This window comes from Leptosomus discolor, chromosome Z, assembly GCF_034619465.1.
Source record: "Leptosomus discolor isolate bLepDis1 chromosome Z, bLepDis1.hap2, whole genome shotgun sequence".
Classification (NCBI taxonomy): Eukaryota; Metazoa; Chordata; class Aves; order Leptosomiformes; family Leptosomidae; genus Leptosomus; species Leptosomus discolor.
This window is the reverse complement of record NC_141419.1, coordinates 31,136,736-31,159,322: the sequence shown is the minus strand read 5'-3', so window position 1 is coordinate 31,159,322 and position 22,587 is coordinate 31,136,736. Positions and strand designations below refer to the sequence as shown.

Below are 22,587 nucleotides of genomic sequence, written 5' to 3'. Positions count from 1 at the left end.
AAAAACGACACTGCTCACTGACTAGAAAAATTAAACATCAGGCAAACATAGGTATGTGTCAAACTATTCTAGATTTAAAAGGGCACCAGTTTTTTCCCTATTTGTCCAAATTAGGCAATTCCTAAGCACATCAGGACTAGGAACTTCTAGCAAGGACACATGAGGACCAGAAATGAAAATGTCAGAACACTACAGAAAAGGCAAGATGCAAGACTTAAACTGTCATTTGTTAACTTTTTTGAGATGGTCATTCTTAAACACTTCTCTCACCAGAAACTTTGTGTGTCTGTTCCCTATGCTTTCATTTCCCCTGCTTCACAGTGACCCACAGACACAGTGCCTTACAAGATAAATCATTTGTATGTAGGCAGCAGCTCTTACAGTAATGATATGCCAGCACACTTTTCAGGACAAGAAATGCTGGCAGCGCAGTGAGCACAAAGAGAATTGTGACAGCCTCTTAAACCTATACAGAACCAAAAGGCAGAACACTGATGCATTGCTCTGCAACACAACTACGGGCTCTATTCTGACAAAGCCAGAGGAGCCACTATTATGGAACACATTTGCCAAGAAAACCTACTGGTAATTTGAGTACCCAGATGCCCTCTCCTGATTATCTGGACAAGAATAAACAAGTCCTTTTCTGTACAACAAACTTGGGATCTCTTCCACCCCTTTTCACTAGAAAGTGAAGAACAGGGAAGAAACAAGTAGGTAGCCCTGGGCTTGTCCAAGGGACTGTGCAAACAGAGCACACCCTGAAGAAAAGTCAAGATACTGTAATCTTTCCCATTGTTGTCCTGCCCATTTCTACAGGGCAAGAAAAAGAAGAACCTTATTCCAAGAACACAGAAAAAAAAGAGTCAAGCAAAACATAGAAGCCATACTTTGAATGTGCCCAGTGCCAAATGAATTGAACACCCTACTCCCGGTTAGCATGCAAAGTGCCGTAGCGAGACTGAACTTCTGTGGGAACAAGAAAACTACTTTCACAAACCACCCTGAAAAGCTACCAGCACTACCACTACTACGCAGTGGTAATTTAGAGAAACAAATAGTTATTATGTTTACGCAGTGCCAACATTGATTGAGCTTCTCAACAACAAATAAACATTTCAAAGCCGTAACAGTGCTGGCAAGGATGAGTGGGTGTATGTTTACATTAACTAATGTTTTGAAAAGAAAAGCTATTTCTGGAATGTGTGAATGTATCAGGAATTAGAGTTAACTTTTCCGAAACAAGTGTAGTATATGTATAGAAAGTGCCAATATACACACAAAATATCTTGCTCTGAAACAAATCAGTTCTCCTATCCCCAAATCCTTTGGCTTCACAAAGGCCGCATTCTCACAAGCAGAAGCTGGGGCAGGTTCCTCATGTCTCCTGTCACACGCTCATAGGTAAGCTTTGGAAGTGTGGGTTAGGTGAATGGACAGTGAGGTGGGTTGAGAAGTGGCTGAAGGGCAGAGCTCAGAAGGTTGTGATCAGTGGCACAGAGTCCAGCTGGAGGCCCATGGCTAGCAGTGTTTCCCAGGGGTCAGTACTAGGTCTAGTTTTATTCAACATACTCATCAATGACCTGGATGAAGGTCAGCAAGCAGGACTATACTCAACAGGGAAGAGTGGCTGACACACCAGAAGGCTGTGCTGCCATTCAGCGAGCCCTGGACAGGCTGGAGAGCTGGGCAGGGAGGAACCTGATGAGGTTCAATAAGGGCAAGTGTAGGGTCCTGCACCTGGGGAGGAATAACCCCATGCACCAGTACAGACTGGAGATTGACCTGCTGGAGAGCAGCACTGTGAGAAGGACCTGGGGGTTCTGGTAGACAACAAGTAGACCATGAGCCAGACATGTGGCCTTGTGGCCAAGAAGGTCAATGGTATCCTGGGTTGCATTAAGAAGAGTGTGGCCAGCAGGTCGAGGGAGGTTATTCTCCCCCTCTACTCTGCCCTGGTGAGGCCACATCTGGAGTGCTGTGTTCAGTTCTGGGCCCCCAGTTCAAGAGGGGCAGAGAACTACTGGAGAGAGCCCAGCAGAGGGCTACTAAGAAGATTAGGGGACTGGAGCATCTCTCCTACGAGGAAAGGCTGAGAGACCTGGGGCTCTTTAGCCCAGAGAAGAGAAGATTGAGAGGGGACCCTGTCAATGCTTATAAATATCTAAAGGGCAGGTGTCAAGAGGATGAAGCCAGACTCTTTTTGGTGGGCCCAGCAACAGGACAAGAGGCAACGGGCACAAACTGGAGCACAGCAAGTTCTACCTGAACATGAGGAAAACCTTCTTTGAGGGTGCCAGAGCACTGGAACAGGCTGCCCAGAGAGGTTGTGGAGTCTCCCTCTCTGAAGATATTCAAAACTTGCCTGGATGTGATCCTGTGTGACCTGTTCTAGGGGAACCTGCCTTAGCAGGGGGGTTGGACTAGCTGATCTCCAGAGGTTCCTTCCAACTCCTCCATTCTGTGATTCTGTGATCTACCAGCTCCACAGAGCAGCTAAGCAGTTCACACCAGGCTGCCAAGCAGAACTGTGGACACTTCATGCCATGGACTAACACATGATTTCCCTGTACCAGTTTCAAGTTTTCGTCGTAACTCACTACTAAATAGATACATGCTACTGTGGAAATCTCTGCAGCAAGCAATTCCCACACTGACTTTATGTGGCTTTTTCAATGTCTATGAACTATTTGTATTTACCTGTGGAAACATGTTAGCCTGAAAGTATATTTAAGGGAGCAGTCTGTGATTTGGCACTGGCATCCAGATTCTCACACTAGTAAATGAGTCCTTTTTGGGGGATGTCCAAAGTGTCTGAAAATCTGGTTTACTAACTCATTCACCTGAGCCTGGGTTAGGTACTTATTGTACTTGTTTCTAACAAACTTTCAGTCCTAGAAGTACCACAAAAGAAAGAGTCAATCGGTGGATTCACACCACAGTGAGGAAAAGACACTTGCTCGGAATCTTATTTTCCTCCGGGATAACCTAGTCTACTGCCTTGTTCATAGTGAAAAAAATCATAGAACAGGAAGGAAAACCCCTTTGCGCTGAGGAAACAAGCTCCAAATGCAATCCACTAGATGAAGACTTGTAATAAAGAGTGGGTAAATAAATTTCTGAAAGAAAAAAGTGTCACACATTTAACAGAACTCCTAAAGCACCAGTATTTTACTGTGGTTTATAATTAAATGTAGTTATTCAGGCTACCAACATAAGCTGAGAGGAACTTCAGAAGCGCCTGTACAAGTCAGCTGAATAGGCAAACATAATGGCAAACAAGTTCAGTAACAACAAGTAAAAAGTGTATTACAGAAAAAACTTTATGGCTAGGAGTCCTAAAATGTTTCCAATTAATAGTTATCAGTTCTGAAGGAAACTGACATATCACTGTAGCCAGTGAAGACCTTTATTCAATGAACAGATGTTAGGAAAAGGGAAACATTGAAGTCAGTTAATGAATGGGAGATGGGAGACAATAAAAATAATACAGTACTTCTGTAGAAACCAGTAGTGCAAACTCAGCCAAAATTTTGTATGCCATTACCAGGCATTTTACCTCAAAACAGGTGGGATTATTTCCTAACAAGGTTAGGAAAAAAAATAAGAATAATGAAAAAGAGGGCCTGAAAGACCAGAGTATCTCTTTTCCATGGAAAACTGGTAAAACTGGTAATAACATGTTAAATAATGAAGGCACAAATCCTGGGATCTTGTTCATCCTGCCTCATAATACAAGAACATAGAACTCAATAAAAGATGAGAAACTGACTATCAATCAAACTATTTTCTCATTCAAACTACAAATACACTGTGACCTGTGTTAGCACAAGGAGACACTGATACAAGAGCTTAGCAAGACTTGGCCATTTCTTTGGCTCTCCAGAATATCTGAAATTCTGCTAGTTGATGTTAACACCCTTTGAAAAATATAGTGAGTTTCATGCATCTGGAGCTTAGTCAGCCTCACCCTCTACAGGTGACTTCGCATTGACTTTTTGACAGCTTCATACCCTTCCCCTAATTCAAAACAAGGTACGCTGCTAGACAGATCAGTGCCACACTCAAGTAATTCCTGTGATCCTAGCAACTACCAGAAACTTGGCATTATTTTCCTGTCCCTATTCCTCGGCATTCTTGGCATTACACTGACCTCTGGTGGGCTGCAGGAAAAAAGAAGTTAGAGAAATGAAGCGGACAAAAAATGCCAAGGAAATCACACCCTGCAACTTTGGTGGGAATTCAGCGAGGGCATGCAGAAAGCCTGGCATTGAAAGTGCTCTAAATCACTCAAGACAAAGGTGCAGGAGCAATAGCGCACTAATGAGTCACTGCTCTTTAGAGATATTTCAGCTTCTACTTACAATGCTCCCTCAAGATACTCTTTATCAGCTTGTGTCAGGATTTCCTACAACATCACTAAAATATTGTATACACAGCAGCCCCTTATTCCATATGAAGAAAAGGAAGAAAAGAATAGGTGGATCTGCAAGCTTTCTATGCAACACACATCCCAAACTAAAGTGCGTATGTTAAACTAAACTTTCTTGGTTCTACTAAGGTTATATTTAACTATTTTTGTTTATTTTATTTTCTTCTGTTGCACATTTTAACTGTGCCCAAAGCCAAATTACTTGGTTTTAGGAGCTCTGATAGTTGCAGTGACCTGTTTTGTGGCATGCTGCCACAAATACTGGAACTGACAAAACTCATAGAGCGGCTAATTGATGCTGTGAACAGGAACAAGAAGCCACAAGCCAGGAAGGGCAGGAACTGGTTTTCTTGCTGAAGAAAGCACAACAGGGAATTATACCCTTATATGTTAGTGTTGGAATTCACTCAGAAAAACTAAGGACACACCCAGAGAGAGTGGAATAAAACAAGATGTTTACTACAGATTCAGATTTTGACTGGTTATTAGTGTCCCAGGAAATCAATGACTACTGAAAGGGATCAGGAGCCAGAATGGTTTGTACTGCACTGTCCTTGCAGAGTGAGACTGAATATTGAATTGGGTCAGATTATTAACTTCACTCTCTCTTGCATGTAGTGGTAAATTCGTAAGAAACAAATGCAATTTGATGTGACATTTCCAGAGGGGAAAATAAAAAAGCCCTCATCTGAGTTGCTAGACGTTGAATTGTACTTTGAAAATAGGAAATAAGAGTGAATGAAGAGATCATTGCTGCTGCGCAAAACTTTCTAGAACTAAAGTCAATGCCATCAAAAGTCTAGATAGGCCCTTTCAGTGCTAACTTGTCAGAAATATTCTCAAGTCTGATAAAGTACTTCAGATAAGAAGAGGCCTTTTGTGCATACTCAGAAAGTGCTCAACAATGAAGCCTCAGTTCTGGTAGCTGGTAAGACTCACTTCCGTGCTGGGCTCTAAGCAGCTCAGTGGAGGTCGGAAACACAGCTCCAGTCCATGCCTACTTAGAAACACAGGCATCTCGCCGCTGGAAGACTGCAGTACCTCTCACAAGCTTTATGGACTTGTGGATTTAAAAGAAAATTGTGGAGAAGTATACATCAATGTGTGTACACATTACCACTGCTCCCTCCCGTGCCTTCTCCATTTGATGGGATGACAAGCAGTGCATGCAACACTTAGTGGGTCCTTTTGGCTAGTCAGATGATGATTTTTCACAAAACCTTCAAAAACTTAGTATTTCTCTAGCCCTTTGACAAATTTGGCTGAAACCAGCTTGAAATTAAATCATTAATCACAACTTTAGGAAAATAATATCTCACTATTAACTTCAAAGCCAAAAAGGCTGAGTGTCTCAAGTCTCAGGTCTTTTGCTATGTAGGTAAGCTTTTCTGTCTTAATCACGGCAGGGTCGAGTTCTCCCTTTGTGCCCTGTGGCTAAGTTGACTGGAATACCTCAGCCACCACCTGCTGTAGGTCTGTGGTTTAACTCATTTCCCATAAGAGGCCATCAAAGCTACAACAGTGCTTCGTATCAAAGCAGCTAATTCACTTCTGCTAACCATGCAACATGTACAGTAACCTGGGGCAGAACAACAAGGCAGACTGCTGGGACAGCAATGTCTTATGATTCACAAGCACCTTCTGTTAAAGTTCCTAGACACTTAATACACGGCAGCAAGGTATATATTTCCACCTCAAGAGGATATTTTTATCCACTAGATAACTAAGAATTATTGTTAGTTATGCCCTCAATTTAGCAAGTCCTGGTTTCATCAGGACAGTTATAACAAAATGTTCATGGACTCAGAGATTAGGAATTCAGATTCACTGAAGTCATTCCTTTTTGAATTATATTGCAACTTTCAGAAAAATCTTATCCCTGATTGAATTAAATCAATCTCAGATTAAAAAAAAAAATAAAAAAAATCCAGCAATGCAGAATTTGTGACCAATGTCTCTAACCCATGCTTATTATATGCAAATCACTTTAGTCACAGTTTTCTTATGGTATCAGATTTGTTCAGCAAGTTTGCAGATGACACCAAGATGATAGGCTGGAAGGTAGGGATGCCATTTAGAAGGACCTTGACAGGCTGGAGAGGTGGGCCCATGTGAACTTCACAAACTTCAAGACCAAGTGCAAGGTCCTGCACCTGCATCGGGGCAATCCCCAGTACCATTAGAGACTGGGGGATGAACAGATTGAGAGCAGCCCTGCAGAGAAGGATTTCTGGTGGATGAGAAATTGGACATGAGCCAGCAATGTGCACTCACAGCCCAGAAAGCCAATCACATCCTCAGCTGCATCAAAAGAAGTGTGGCCAGAAGGTCAAGGGAGGTGATTCTCCCCCTCTATTCCACTCTTGTGAGAACCCACCTGCAGTGCTGTGTTTAGCTCTGGGGCTCCCAAAATAAGAAGGACTCGGACCTGTTCGACTGAGTCCAGAGGAAGGCCATGAAAATGGTCAGGGGCTGGAGCACCTCTCCTATAAGTAAAGGCTGAGGCAGTTGGGGTTGTTCAGCCTGGAGAAGAGAAGGCTCTGAGCAGAACTTATAGCGGCCTTCCAGTACTTCAAGGGGGCCTACAGGAAAGGTATAGATACTTAAAGGGAGGTTATAAGGAAGACGCAGGCTTCTTACCAGGGCCTGTAGTGACAGGACAAGGGGTAATGGTTTTAAACTAAAAGAGGGGAGATTTATACTGGATATAAGAAAGACTGTGAGGGTGGTGAGGCACTGGTACAGGTTGCCCAGAGAAGCTGTGGCTGCCCCCTCCCTGGCAGTGTTCAAGGCCAGGTTGGATGGGGCTTTGAGCAACCTGGTCTAGTGAAAGATATCCCTGTCCATGGCAGGGGGGTTGGACTAGAAGATCCCTTCCAACCCAAACCATTCTATGATTCTGTGATTCAGTAACAACTTCTAGGGACACATGAAATGACCACATTTTTCATATGATCAGTTGGTGTTTTATAGAAAGAATGTTTTCTCAGATAGCTGTTTGAGCTCTCCTGTATCTCCAGGCACATATAGCAAATGCCACAAACATGAAAGGTTTTTTCTTCACTATACTGTTCACTTATATATATATATATAATAAAAATCTGGGCTAGTTCCATTTGACTTAAACTTCTGTCCAGGCAGCTGTCCCTCAGCTGCAAATCTGCACTTGACTGTATCAGCAACACTGAGTAACTGATCTCCACTGATTTACTAGCTTGACTGTCAAAAAAAATCTGATCAGTGTCCTCTGCAAGACCAACCACTTCTCTGTTTTAAGTGTCACTTTACTTAAAGTGCTGACCTTCTTGCATGTGTAAGTTAGGCTTGAGGCAATGCCTGAGACAATCTTCTTTATGTGGAAAACAGAATTTTAAATAACAAGCCAAAGCTACTGAAGGTGAATCTGCTTTAAGTTATCAGCATTCGTTAGTTTTGCTATAAACTTAAAACAGAGCGCTTATATACCCTGTTTCAGAGATAGGCCTAAGCATAATGACACAAAAACTAATTTCTGTAAAGTAAACTGAGCGTAAATTACCAAAGGAAGAATCCTGCACTCCTGCAAGTCTGCATGCTTCCCCAGAAGCTGTAAGTGGTGAAATTTGCTTGCCCTTTAGCTTTTTTTCCCCCCAGCTATCAAGGCTGCAGTGAATCACGCCTCTTCTGTAACACTTGGGCATTTGGCAGCCCTTTTATGGCCTCCTGTAGTTTAGCTAAGATGTCACACATCAGGCTGTCCTGCAGAAGTGGCTTCGCAACTGTGCCTTCTGGACACCAGATGTAACCACTCTCTCTGCTGTTCCCAGATAAGAAGGAACTATAAGCAAGCAGGCCACAGCAGCTGCAGGAAGCAGAGCAAGAAAGGCAGGTAAGACAGCTGGACAGGTCTTGGGTTTCTGTACAGTTGGTACTAGTCTCATGCTGCTTTTTCTCCAGATATGGTCCCAGTTTATCCTCCTGGTGTACATAACTGCTCTATGCCCCCCTTCTCAGAGTCTTTCAGATACGGTATGTACTGCCTCCACTTACAGGGTCAGCAAGTCTGGAAACCCTGCACTCGGAACTGAGCCTCTGCCAGCATTCAAGCGTTAAATGTCCAAAGCTACGGCACACTTCGCCTACCTGAATTCAGGTTGGTTCCTTTCCACATGCTCCTCCAGCTGGGGAGCAAACTGCAGGGCACTACCGGTATAACAAATGAGTAATACACAAGATCAGGATGTTTATGTGCTGTCATTGCACTATGAATCTCATCACCTTTCACGAGAGCTACTGCAAAAATGGAGACAGAGCGTGCTCAGAAGGGAAACCTAATGCGGCCTGCGAGAGCGGGGCTCATCCTCACCACGCGTGTCCTCCAGAGTGCTGCCCTGGAAGACCTCCTGCCTGCAGCGGGGAACCTTAACGGAATGAAGAGCTTCAGGCACGACACACATTTTCTGTGCCAGCACACCTGTACCATTAGGGGCCCAGCTTGGATAAGCCACGCTGGTGAAAGCGCCCAGCGCGCACAGCTCGCTGGCGTAAACACGCCGCAAGCTCCCTTGCCACAGGAGAGCGATTACACCGCTAGATCTCCCACCGCCGCCGCTTCAGCACCCCGGGGCCGTGAGCCCCGCCCGTCGGCCTCACCGCCCTCCATTCCGGCCAGGCGGCGGCACTGCGCACGCGGCGAGGGCGTGCTCCGCCCCTCCGCTCCGGGCTGCCTCCATCGCCGTGTTCGCGCAGGTGCCCGGGAACGGGGTTGCCCGAGACCTCCGCGCCTCGCTCCCGGCGGATTCGCCTGCTCGGGACTCCGCCTGCTGAGCCGACGCAGTCTGTACTCTCGCGTCTGTGGAACAGCCAGTACGAGGTCTCTGCGCTGCGGGAGGAGCTGGCGCACGGCACCGGGGCCCCTCTCGGGGGAATATTGGTTCAGCCCTCCTGAGGCACGCTGGGAGCAGTAGGGTCTCCGCCCTCTCTCCCGGCGCGCGCGGAAGCCCTGGGGTGTCGGCCGGGACTGCGGGGCGGGCCGGCCGGCCTGTTGCCGGGCGGGGGGGCTTGCCCGCTGGGGCGCGGGGAGGAATCGAGGCGCCCTAACGGTCCTGAGCCTGACCGGCTTCCGCTAGCGGTGGCCGACCGGGCCAGGGCGCTCGCTGAAGAGGTAGGCCAGGCTGCAGCGGGCGGGGCGGGGCTCCAGGGCGGGCCGAGCCGTTATGGGAGGGGGCGGCGGCGGCGGGCCCTGAGGCGGCGTCCGCTAAAGCCTCGTGTTGCTGTCCCAGCTGTAGGAGGTGCACTGGTTTCGGGAGCTGAGAGGGCTTGGGGCTGGGAGGGCTTGGCCGCGGCTGGAGTGCCGGTTTGTGAAGGGAACAGCTCTGCCGCTTTAGCACACGAACGGTCTTTCCCTCCCCGCTCGTTATTTTGCCTCCATGAAACAAAGCATTGAGTGAATCGGTGGCCGTTCATCCTTTGGAATTTCTGGTTTTGGAGGTTTCTATGTAGGTTTCTTACTGCTGCTTGGGAGAAATCGCCAAAAGCTCACCTTCTGGAAGAGTGAGTTTTCTGGTTTCTTTAGTTGGCTTGTAGTGAACTCTTTTAGGCAGGCTTTTGCCATGCGGCCAGCACTGCATAGTCTTAAGTGCACCATATTCCTCGATAGAAAGACCACCCATTTTAAGGGGGTACTTTTTCAGTAATGTGAAGATGAGTGGGGCAGTCGCCTGTGCCTGGATGCCTGAGATATTGTTACGTTTCCGCGTAACTGGTGGTTGCTCTAGCAGGGCACTGGAACTCGTGTAATAGAATAGTCCTTAAATTGTGCTGATAGGGATTTGGGGGCTTTTTCCGGACCAGGGGGCATAGAATCTGCTGTATGTCCTTTGCAGTTGGGCAATTACTTCAAATATTTCTTGTTAGGATCCTTGTACTGTTTCTGTATCCAGTCACTTCCAAAGTGTGTTTCCCCTTTTATTTCAGATGAAAACAAAGGAAGTCTGTCGATGGCCTAAGCAAGCATCAACATGACCACAAGATGTCCCAAGAGCATGGTGTGCTAGGCTTTTATTAAATGTTTACTCTGTATAAAACATTATTTACTTGTGAATTTTTAAGTATTTGCCTATTGATGATCCTTTTCATATACTGTTAATTTTGCAGAGATGACCAGTTCTAATACTTAAACTTTTGCCCTTGTGTTGCCCATTCATTCCTGTCCAGAATGAATGTGGTGTCAAAAAAGGCAAACAGGAATTCTTGCTCAAACTGTTTAAGGAGCTGGTTATTTACCTTTCTCCTCCCTGTTTTTGCAAGGACAAAAAAAATGTGTAGAAGCTGTATGGTTGAGCAGTTACACAGTAGATTTTATGCTTTGTTTTATGCTTCAGTCTTTTTAAATGAAGAGTCTGACAGTATTAAAAGAGGAAAAAACTAAAGTTATAATGGCCACTTTTAGCACTGTTTGGCTGTCCTGTCGGTCACGGTAAATTCTTACATCTGTGCTGCAAGTAATTAGTATGTTACATTTTAGACTCCTGCAGTGGCCTCTAGTTTTTCTGTTGCAAAAAGATACCTGCAGCTTCAGAATACTTAGCTACAGAAAAGATGAACATCTTCTTTAATAGGGAGAAACCATGGTTTGCCTTGGTGAATTTGCCTTTTTGTTATTTAGGCACTAAATGAAAGGTGAAATTCCGAGCACAAACTTGAGTTTCAAGTCAAAGTGAAGCAATGACTTATTGTCATTTTAAAGTAGAAAGGGTCACAATATTACACCACATGCTAGAGAGTGGTGTTACTATTGAATACTTTTGTGCAGTACGACTTATGACTGTGAACAGACTCGTTGCTCGAGCATAGGGAAGTACAGCAGCGAGAAAGGGTTGATTGAATGGGGTTGAAAACCAGTGGAAGATGTCCAGCTCACTCATCTTGTGCAATTATTCCTTATTTAAACCTCATTATGCAGGAGTTACATTCCAGGACACAAAAAGAATCAAAAGTATCTTTTGCATATTTGTTTGCATTCTTGTTTTTCATTGTTTCACTGATGCATCCAGCTCTCCTAGAGACATAGTGAAGAGGAGTGTGCTGAGACATAGTGGTATTTCCAGGGAAGAACTATAAATATTGTTCAAGAAAACTTGGAAAAGACAGAAGTTATGGAGAAGCTTTGGGAAGAATCGGGGTACCAATTGGCACCTATTAATGAGTCTTTTGGATTATTTAGGCTTTTGAGTGATAAACAATTTTGTTGCCTTTTTTTAATCCTTTTTTCGCTGTACTGGAAATCGATAATACTGTATGAACTGCTACAGAGTGTGGTGTTTGCTGTAGCAGCTTTCAAAATGTGATTGCAGCTCTGGGAAAGCAGACTGACTGTTTTGGCAGCTGCTCACGAAGACAACATGACAGGCTCTTAAGCCAAGCTGTGCAAACTGAGCTGGGTCAAGTTCTGAAAGAAGTTTGTGATCCAATAGTTGTCTGTGCTGAAGACACATATTCAGAAAGTGATTTCCCAGCAGCTACCAGAGTAGTTGTTTAAAGGATATATGCTATTTCCTGATGAGAAATTACTCAAGTAACTTTTGGGGAAAAATTAAACTGAAGATGGTTCACTATTGTGCATGAACATGCACATGTTCATACAAAAGTGAACTTGAGTGATATAAGATCCACTACATGACTGTTGGTTTCCTTATGGGAAAGAATGCAACAGAAAGCTTCAGAGAAATGATGAAATTTGTTCAAGTTTGTCACAGTGCCCTTGAAAACGCTAGAATCAGAAAGTTTCGTGCATGAAATATGAAAATCTACTTGAGCAATGTGAAAAACACAGGAGCAGTTAATGCTTTACCAGTGCTGTTGATAGAAAATGAACTAGTGAAATCCATCCCAGACTTTAGCACCATAGGCACTGGGGGTTTTTGCAAGGCTGAAGAGTAACATGGGCACTTTTTTTTTTTATGAACGTGTCAGGCACTGGGAAGAGAAATGTGTTGTGTAGTCCACTGTAAATGATGTAGTTAATAACAGGGCTGCTACTTGGTTTTCAGCATAAAATTACTAAATCTCATCTTTCATTATTGGCTTACTGTTTTTTTAAACTGTCAGGTAATGCACAGACGTACGTGTGCATGAGTTACTACTACAAAACTTTCTATTGGTTCCCACCAGCTAGAAAATGTTAGCATTGCCACCAGCTTGTAGCTAGGATCTGAAATCTTGCTTAGATGGGTAAAGAGTCTCCCTTCCGTCAGCTCCTCAAAAACTAGATTTGCAGATTTTAGCTTTTTTTTCTAAAGAGGTGAGAGGGAAGCTGGTGTTTGTAACTTTGTACCAGTCTCAGGCATCTAGAGGATGTTACTGAAAACAGCTGTGTGCTACGTGTCCAATCTCACATTGTGTTTGCTTTTTTCCCTAGGAAGAATTGTTTAGAACCAGCCTGACACCAGTGGCAGTCTATGCAAGACTACTCCATAAGAAACAAAAAATGGTTAAAAAGATGTAATATTAAGCCTACATCTGCTTTAAGCTGTATTGGGGCAGTGTCTGATAATGTTTATGTAGACAAAAAATAAAGATTTATGTTTCTGTTCTCAGAATTTCTGAGTTTCCCAAGATGTAATAGCAGTTGCTTCTGTTTGACAGATCTGACTTCCTCTATATTGTTTTTGGGATACCAGTTCACCCCTTTGGACTACATTAAGACCTAGGAGCTATTAAGTAGGCGATCACTGAAACCATGGTCTTCTGTAGTACTCAGAGACTGGGTTAGTTGACATTTGTATTGTGGTGAGGAAAAGTAGAAATTAAAATTCATCAAATCTGGGTTTAAAAGTAGCAGGAAAGGTATTTCTCCAACATGGAAAACCATAAGCTTGGTTTGTTATTACTTTGAACAGCTGAGTAATAGGGTACTTCAACTATTACAAGTTGAGTGAAATAGTGTAGGGATAACATCTGGAATTCCTGCTTTTTTTTTCAGGAAGACTTATCATAAATTAGTTTTATCAGAAGACTAAATGCTGAAATTATGTTATCTTGCAATGTGTGATTTTTCAGTACTGAATGTAAGCAAATTACTAATGCAGTGTCTAAGTTATGTTTTCGGTTTGTCAAAAGGGAAGAAGGTTTAGACGAGAGTAATTTGTAGTGATCCAACATGTAATCATTGGATGCACTTGAAAGCTTAGGGTTTTTGTTAGGGATTATATTCCCTGAAGATACCATCTGTTCAGGAGTTTTGCTCATAGGTTTCTGTTTTTAAAGTGCAAGACTGGCAGGAGTAGCTTTTAAGACTTTTTTTTAAACTTGAGAGCAACAGCTAATGCCAAGTTTTAATGATAGCTGTCTAAAATATTAATTCCTTTTCAACAAGAAAAAAATAGAATCTTAAGCTTCAGTGTGTAATACCTGTTTCATAGTGTGGTGGAACAAAGAAAAAGTGAGGTAGAGGGAGGAACAGGTGAGTGTAAGGGGCACTGAATACCAGTAATGCTGGTAACCATTAAGTATAGTGTTAAGCATTAGGACTTTTAGTTTTTATGCATGGCTAACTGGACTGTACCCTTGAAAAAAAACCTCCAGACCTCCTTAATTTTTTTCCCCTTCTTCTGTTTTACATGAACACAATGTCTGACACCGTGTTGGTATTTTTAAAAAGTAGAAAGGAGGGCAGATTCCAGAGTGGTCTAGAGGGGCATGAGAACAAAGATCTGTGCTCTGGGTTCATGTTGCACCAACCCTCCTTCCTGTTACTTGCCTCCAGTGCTTTGTGGAAGAGGGCTCTCGTATTGAAGGCTGCAAATCAGAACTCTTGAGAGTTGTGCACAGGAAGAAAACTGGCTTGTATTCCTTTTCAAGCCTTTATCATACTGCATCAGAGTTGACTAAAGCTCACTATTGAATGAAAACAGCCTGTGTCAGTGAGTGAGCTGTGGGGCCATTCTTGAATGTAAATCTTTTACCTCTTTTGCTTAGCAAAGGGGCTCACTGAAGTAAATTTTACAGTAGTAGTTTATGAAGAATGTCAAGTACATTCTGGTATCCTCATTGAGGAATGGCTAGTCCTAGCTATTTTTAAGATCTTGACATTACAGCAAATAAGGTGTATCATTTAAATTGTGACCAGCTGGGAGGGCAGTGGTTTTCTTCACTCTTGTATTGGGTCTGGCTGAGATGAAGTTAATTTTCCTCACAGCAGCCCTCATAGTGCTGTGCTTTGTAGTGGCAGCTAAAAAGGTGTTGATAACACACCAGTGTTCTGGATACTGCATCAGGGCTGTCTCTCCAACATTTCCCCCCTCACACAATAAAAGGTAAGAGAAAGGGGGATGGGGGGTGGCATTTGTTATTACAAATTTTGTCTTCTGGAGTGTTTCTTAACAAGCGATAAGTAACAAGCGATAGGACAAGGGGAAATGGCCTTAAGCTGCACCAGGGAAGGTTCAGGCTGGATATTAGGAAGAATTTCTTTACTGAAAGGGTAGTCAGGCATTGGAACAGCCTGCCCAGGGAGGTGGTGGAGTAATCACCCCTGGAGGTAAGAGATGGGTGGATGTTGTACTTAGGGACATGGTTTAGTGGTGTTGGTAGAGCCAGGACAAAGGTTGGACTCGATGATCTTGAAGGTCTCTTCCAACGGAAATCGTTCTATGATTCTATACTGAAGCCCTGCTTCCTGGGAAGTGGCTGGACATTGCCTGCTGATGGGAAGTAGAGAATAAATATTTTGTTTTCCTTAGCTTCCAAGCATGGCCTTTGCTTTTGCTTTATTAAACTGCCTTTATCTTGACCCACAATTTTTTTTTTCCATCTTATTCTCTTTCCACCCTGGTCCAGGTGATGGAGGGGAGTGACAGAGCAGCTTGATGAGCACCTGGCATCCAGCCAAGGTCAACCCACCACAACTCTTAGAAAGGAGACAAATACAGGAAAGAAATTAAAACAGACACATTAAGGAGAGAGCATCTGCCACACTGGCTCTGCATCTGTATGTTTGGTTTGACAGCTTATGTAGTCTGCTGTTGCTTGTGATTCTTAGGTAAGAAAGGAAACCAGTATGGATATGCACTGGAAGTATAAAATGCTGACAACCTTCTGCTACCAGGAAAAACACTTAATCTAGAGAAGCTGGATTCTCAAGTGGATTTTAATTGGTACTACACCTGTTTTTACCAGATGGTGTTGTCAAATGAATCTGTGTTTCTGAAGGCTTTGCTTCTTTCTGTAATGTAAATAAGGCACACAGACAACCATGGAATGCCCTAAAAATCCAAGTTTTACTTGACTTTTAAATAACCTGGACACAAGTATTGACACAGCCATCTATCAAACTCAATTTAAAATAAAGCACACAGTTGCTTCATGAATACTTAATATACATAGAACATATGCATCACATTGATCTGATTATGTATGTTGTTTTCAAACATCTTTCTAGGGAGCTTTGAATTAAACAGACTTTCCCAAAAGGAAATGTGCTATCTATGCAGTTCAATATTCACCTGTATAAAGATCATTGATTTGGCAACTTAAATGGTAGTGATTTTCTTTTTTCCCAACCAGCATCTTCAATATAATGAACTTGATTAGAATATGAGTTGCGAGGTTAGCGATATTGGCAAGAACTGCAGTGTAGAAAACAGCAGGTCAAGGCTAGCCCCTAATGAAAGAAACCAGCTACCAAGCAAGGAGAACAATACAGTATATTATGAAATTGCTTTTGTGGTGTGGTCAGCAAGCCCTCTATTGTGTAAAATACATGTTTTGTGAAGAGGTATATCTACGTTCTAGGTGTTGCTAACTAATAAGAGAGTTCCATAACTTACCTATTAGCACTTACAGGAGCCTCAGAAGAGGTAAATGCTGAGGCACAAAGTTAAAATTGTTAGCCTGAGATCAATTCAGAAGACTAGAAGCAGAATTAAGATAAGAATGTCTCAAATATCAGTCCTTTGGCCATGTGAAGACAGGTCTGTATGGCATCCAACCCCAGGGTAAACTTTGCCTGACATGGTTATACATCTGCCTTTTGCCTGACTCATGAGGAGGTACAAGCATTTTGGACTAACATCCAAACTGCAGGTCTGAAAACATAACTGCCTCTAGGCAATGAAAGCCCCAAGAAAGCTGGGGAAGGGTAGCAACAGTGTAAAAGGCAAGGTGTAGCTCAGATGAGAGGCCAGCCCCTTACAGCTGTTGTAGGGCTGGTTTAGGGCTACAGAGTATAGCTGTGGCACAGTAAGGGCTTTCAGTGATTGATCACTTGTAGGTACCTCTCACACAAAGTGACAAGATCACAAGAAAAGGTGCCTTTCCTCAAATGACTGAGGAGAAGCTTGAAGAGAAAGGAGGCTCATGTATATAGAAGTTGTTTCTTTTTTCTGTACTATTAGCTGACAGTGACATCCAAGTTTTGCCTTGTTCTGGCACTAACACGTAATACAGGTCTTAAGCTTAGTCTGTCTTTTACAGATACAAACCAGTATTGTAGTGCCCCAGACTAAGCATTACACTTGCTAAAACCTGCTTCCTACATAGTCTCATTGGACAGAAGACCACTAGATCAAATCCATGACTCTTTCTGTAAATTTCTCAATTTAAATACAAAAAAGTTGGCTTGATTACAGAATAACTCTCCTGTGACTTGAGAACTGAAACCCATTTCCTGATGTAGCAGGATAAGTAAAATACCACACACTTGGCTGATGGTATTCAGCAATAATATACAAAAGCCCACAGGCAGACGACAATATACAGAAAAACATGAGGTTGGATATAAACATTTACAAATAATTTTCTTCTTGATCAATATTTGAGGATTGGCAAGATGTGGGCACTATGTACAGATAATTCCCAAATAGTGCAACACAAATCCTCCTAAAGTAGTAGATGTGTTCTACTTGCCTATGCCTGAGTGAGGAATTCAGAATAATAGTAATGATTTAGAAAGCAACAAACCTCAAGCAAGTGCATAATGCTCCAGCTTGGAACATCTTTGTAAAGAAATAAGGAGCGGCTTTCATTGTAGACACTGTAACCAGTTCTTCTGTAGCTTGCCATATTTCAGTAGTCTTCCAAAAGATTGTGACACTGGATTAATCGCTATCACCACAATTTGCCACAGTGATTTTTTTTGTGTGTGTGTTTTTTTGTTGTTTTGGTTTTGGTTTGGTTTGGTTGGTTGGGTTGTTTTTTTTAACTAGTGCTTGTGAGAATACTACACAAGGTGATAAATAGATCCTAAAGGATCACTTTACATTGGAGCAATGACAATGAAACCATTTAACAGACTTACCAAAACAGTTTGAGCAAATACTTTAAGCCAAGCCCAATGATGACCTAGGATGAAATCCACAGTAAATTCAGAAAATGCTGAAGAACATCCATGAAAACAGAATTTTTACCACAGAATGGCTCTAAGCTCTTTCCTTCCCTTAGATTTGTTCACTGAGACTGAAGAAGCAGAACTGTCCAAAATAAGTGACTAAAGTATTTATGAAGTGAATCTGCCTTCCCTGACATGATGCAGCAACTCCCAACCTGCTGGCCAATCCATACTGTGATAGGAACATACAGACTCTATGGCTACCACCCTGGCTAGTGGCATCCACCTGACCACCTCAGATCACGAAACAACAAAGAATCAAAAAATGAAGTGGAAAATAAACCACATCATGCAAGGTTTCACTTGTCACTTTGGTTAGTCAAAACGTGTATTAGTAATCCCACGCCTCTTGTGAAAAGTAACTTGGATGCCTCATGCTCACTCCAGTTCTCAAGCAGTATGGCTTTGCTGACAGGCCTCAAGTCACCCGGTATGGTGTTGCCAGGGGTAGAAGAACAGGATCACTGCAAATCAGTAAAGGCAGTGGGGGTTGAGTTTAAGAAGGACAGATGTAAAAAGGCACATGAGCTACTACAGCTATTTCCAGTGCTGTTTGACAAATTCAGTATTTAGTCTGGGGGTTACACTTAGCAAAAGTTACTTTCACAACACAAAGATTTTGCTAAGCTTCCTAATGAGTTAGCAACCCCAGAAGGCTCATCTATGTGCTGACTGTGGACAAATGGGAGGCAGAAGAATGACTTTCAGCTATTTGTACAAAATGATAGGGCAGGGGAAGAGCTAGGCATCGCTTCAGATACATACTAGACAATAACCCGCTCAATGTGCAGCATCATTAAAACAAACTATTCCTACCATGACAAAAGAAAAAAATTGCAATTATCTTACCCGAAATACTGCCTTTGAAATTTATCATAGTAGAAATGGCTCAGGGAAAAGTATCAGAAGGTACTAGCATTGATTATTTCATATGAAGAGAGATTAAGGCAGACTTTGCTAATCTAGTTTAAAAAAAAAAAAAAAAAAAAAAGGCTATTCACTAGCTGTCTTAAATCCTACTCTACAAGTTTCATTTAACCCGTACTTAAGTGCCTTGCTAAGCAATCTTAATATGGTGGGTCAGTACATATTCTCCAGGTTTTTTTCCAGTGTGGTTTACTATGAAGTGATAAATGTATTTCTATGATATGGAATGTTCAATTAAATAGAATGTCTACATAAAAGGTCATTCAAAATTGTGAACACTTAAAACTGCCAAAGGAAAGTAAGTCTGTATCACCTCTGGAACTCTCCTACAAGGTGCTACCAAGTCTATTACTTTTGAGTTAAAACAGGTAGAGTCAACATTTGTATTAACAAAATGAGCATCTGCTGTTGCGCTAAGCTAAAATAAACCTTGTAAGAGCTAAGCAGTCCTTATGTCTCACAACATAAGTTGATCCCCATATAAAATTGTGAAGATAATTCTCCCCATTTCACACTGTATTGCACAATTGGCCGAAAATACGACTATTTTGCTTCTCTTGAAGCATCAGGTCCTGATCGTGTCAGTTAACAGTCATTTTTTAGAAAAAGGCTATTCAGTTACAAAGCAGACTGTAAAGCCTGTTTAGTTGCAGCATTTTTTTGTTTTGTTCATGTTTTTGGAAATGTAACTGCTGATCATTCGGTTTTACTAAGACTTTTCTTTTTGGTTGTCTAATCAGGCAGCTTCTCCTCGATAAGTCACACCACTAGAACTGTATTGGTGATAAAGCATTGCTTGGCCTTCCCAGCACACAGGCTGTGCTTCTGAGCGTCCTGAAGAAATTGCTACCATGTCGACTTCAGTTCCTTCCCTTGCACATGTACACAAATATTCAGTTTCCAAAGAATAAAATCCATTCACCATCTTCAGTTATGGCAGTCAAGCTCCACCTTGAAGCGTGACACCTGTACAGTTTTTATGATCTTAGTGGTGGGTTTTCCATCGATGTTAGCAGATAGCTGGGATGTTTCTTCTATTAGGCTGTCTTTAGATCCATTCTGTCTCTGAAGGAAACAAATTAAAACATGTTGTTGAAAAGGTATAGCAGAATTTAAATACTGTAATTTCATAACTGCTGCTATGACAGCCTTAGGCTAAGGATATAGCAATTTCTATATATATATACACACCAGGAATATTAAAGTCTCTACAATTATTTGATCAAACAGAACTTTTTCCTCCTCTTGCCTCCTCTCTCCCCTGCCAGCTGCTGCCCCTCTGTGCTATTTGGATTCATATTCCCTATTCAGGAAATGCCATGACTAATTAATGGAAATTTAGCAAAACACTGCAAGAAGTGCTTACAAGGAGTTAATGGGCACTGTTGTGAGGGTGTCTGGGACAGAGGGAAAAGAAAGGTGATTATGGACACTGAACATTGTAACATGAATTCTTTCCAGGGCATGAATTTAAGCCAAAATGTATTGGGTAAGAATGGAAATAAGACAATGTGAATTTTGAACAGGACTCAATCATCACACAGGTTATGTATTTCTACAAAGCATGTAAATGTGCTTAGCCTTAAGTATATTGACTTCCCTTTCACTGTTGGAGCAAGTCCTTACAAAAGCATCGAAGACAGCTCATCTTTTTCAATTTCCATCATGTGCAGGAATAAAAATATTCTTGAACTTAATTCCTATCAAAGAACAGCCTTAAAGTGAAAATTATCTGTTTATGTTTTTTAAATTGTTCAAGCTTAAGTTATTCTAACTGCTCACAATGCTTTGTTGGTTGTATTCTGTGCAGTTTCCACACTACATACAGTATCAGCATGCAGTTTTGGTATATCCACATGCCAGATTAACAGACATGATACTGCTGTGGGAAGTTAGGTATCTGGAATTCTCCCTTCCATGTTTTGGTTTTTCTTTTGTGTGCTTGGACAACAGGCCTGCAAGCACTTTTTGAATATAATTTACTTCTCACATTTTGAGCTTAATAAAACTATCAAAGCTGAGAGATACGGTACCATAATGTATGATGAAAGCCAGTGATTACATTTAAAAAGACAAGGTCTACCCTTTTTAGATTTTAATAACATAAAAAAACATTCACCAAAAAAAAAAATTAAAAAAAAAAAAAAAAAAGAAAAAAAGAAAAAAAGCGCAATGCTTCAAGCCCAGGCAGCAAAACTCTAAGAAGAAGAGGCAAATAAATGATAGTAGCTTGTGATTACAACTGCATCCCAAGCACACCTGCATATTTTAAGAAATTGTGAATGTTGATTCTCCTCCTGTGGAGAACAGGGTATCATCTCAAGGGAGCACCAAACTCAAACTGGGAGAGTTCTCCAGAAGCAGGTATTCACAGGAGCATATGCTACAGAACTACATATATTTGGAAATATAACAAAGTGTAAATATAAGCCAAACATAACATTTCGAGTACATTGCTGCTGAAAAAATCTCAGCCAGCTTTAATTTTCACTCAAAAATGAAGATCTAATTTAAATAAAGCACTAGACCCGCCCCCTCCCTTCTCCCTCCAAAAGGGGAAAATTGCAAAGAGTGCATAAATACTAACCTGTTGAGTCAAGTGGATGCTGGGACCTTTCACATCTGAAGATCGTGTAACAGGCAGTGGAGGCACCAGATCAGTTTTTGCACTGGAATGATGATATTACAAAATGGATATTGCTATAATGAAGTAAACTTTAACTGTGCAGAGGAAAAATAATGAAACTGACCCAGACAGCTATAAAGTTCTGAAAGACAAAATCCAAAAGGCTTATCACCTGACTTTAAACATCCAAAAGCTATCATGCTGACTTTCAGTAGTCAGTGGGCACCTTCAGGGCATAGGTCAACCCATCCCCTCTCAAGAAGCCTGTCTCCTCCTGGTCTACAGAGACAGGTCTACTTCATGCAAGATGAGCCTCACCTGAAATCATGGGTGTGCCACACCTCCTTCAGGGTGCCATCCAGCTAAAAGTAGCCTCTCAAGTGGCTGACATCTTCAAGGGACTGCTTTTGATATTTAAGGCCTTAATAAAATTGAGAACGGGGGTGTCATTTTTCCATTCATAAGTACACCCTTTACAGTTCAGTCTTCTAGGAAAGATGATCCACCCATTTTCAGAAATCAGTTAATACAGACGACGTCTTAACTTTATTAAGAATGATGGTATCTGGAAAGCAACTCATGAGTTCTCATCCCTTAGGCAACTTCATGACCCACGACTGAAAAGCAATAGGTTTCTTCTGGATTTTTCAGTTTTTCCTCCTTCCAAGTGGACCAAGCAAGCCTTTGTGGCCCAGAATAGACCAGAAATATTTTTCTACTTGTTTGAATCATTTAGCTCTGAAGACGTACTATTTAGAGGGTTGCCTGAATAACCACGTTTATGCCACTTCTAATCCAACCATGATCTTTGAACAACTTTTGGGCCACACTAAACCAGTCCATTGCTAATAACCACATTCACGTACTTCACTTCAGACAGGACTGATCTTTCACCATCAGAACACTGCGACCGGCGATACTGACGGTAGCTTCGAGGGGAATGTGAATGCCTAATGCGGATCGGGTCACCTTGAGTCCTAAGAGAGACACAGAATTCATAATGGCAGGCTAGTAAACTAGGTCTTTAGCACAAATTCATAAACTCAATTGCAGACTGAGAGATCCTCCCATTTCTTATTAAAGTATAACAGACAGCTTCTTGCACGGGCTGAATTTAAAAGGCTGATGATTTTCTTACGAGTTTGTACTTGGAATTCAATGCTATAAAAGTGTAAAAGTCACAAACTGGCATGCCCATATTTGAGAATGAAACTACTTAACAAAGAATGTATTAAT

General features: G+C 42.1%; 2 protein-coding genes, 1 long non-coding RNA gene and 1 other non-coding gene across 4 annotated transcripts in view; 2 read left to right on the top strand and 2 right to left on the bottom strand.

Annotated features, from left to right (window-relative positions):
• Positions 1-5,449, bottom strand: part of NREP (neuronal regeneration related protein) — a 138,152-nt gene extending 132,703 nt beyond the window's left edge. Inside the window, exon 1 of the mRNA XM_086480082.1 lies at positions 5,372-5,449. Within this exon, the coding sequence (XP_086336208.1) occupies positions 5,372-5,449 (78 nt within the window). The remainder of the gene's footprint in view (positions 1-5,371) is intronic.
• A 4,048-nt stretch (positions 5,450-9,497) lies between these two features.
• Positions 9,498-13,005, top strand: LOC147413266 (uncharacterized). Its single transcript, XR_015184072.1, has 3 exons — positions 9,498-9,575; positions 10,388-10,458; positions 12,831-13,005. It is a non-coding gene; the product is annotated as an uncharacterized LOC147413266 (long non-coding RNA).
• Positions 10,596-10,727, top strand: LOC147413267 (small nucleolar RNA SNORA13). The gene has a single exon (XR_015184077.1). It is a non-coding gene; the product is annotated as a small nucleolar RNA SNORA13 (small nucleolar RNA).
• A 6,647-nt stretch (positions 13,006-19,652) lies between the features above and the next one.
• The window catches only part of EPB41L4A (erythrocyte membrane protein band 4.1 like 4A), a 136,949-nt gene continuing 134,014 nt past the window's right edge, over positions 19,653-22,587 (bottom strand). Inside the window, exons 21-23 of the mRNA XM_086479612.1 lie at positions 22,218-22,328; positions 21,313-21,394; positions 19,653-19,790 (exon numbers count right to left, since the gene is read on the bottom strand). Coding sequence (XP_086335738.1) covers positions 19,653-19,790; positions 21,313-21,394; positions 22,218-22,328 — 331 coding nt within the window. The remainder of the gene's footprint in view (positions 19,791-21,312; positions 21,395-22,217; positions 22,329-22,587) is intronic.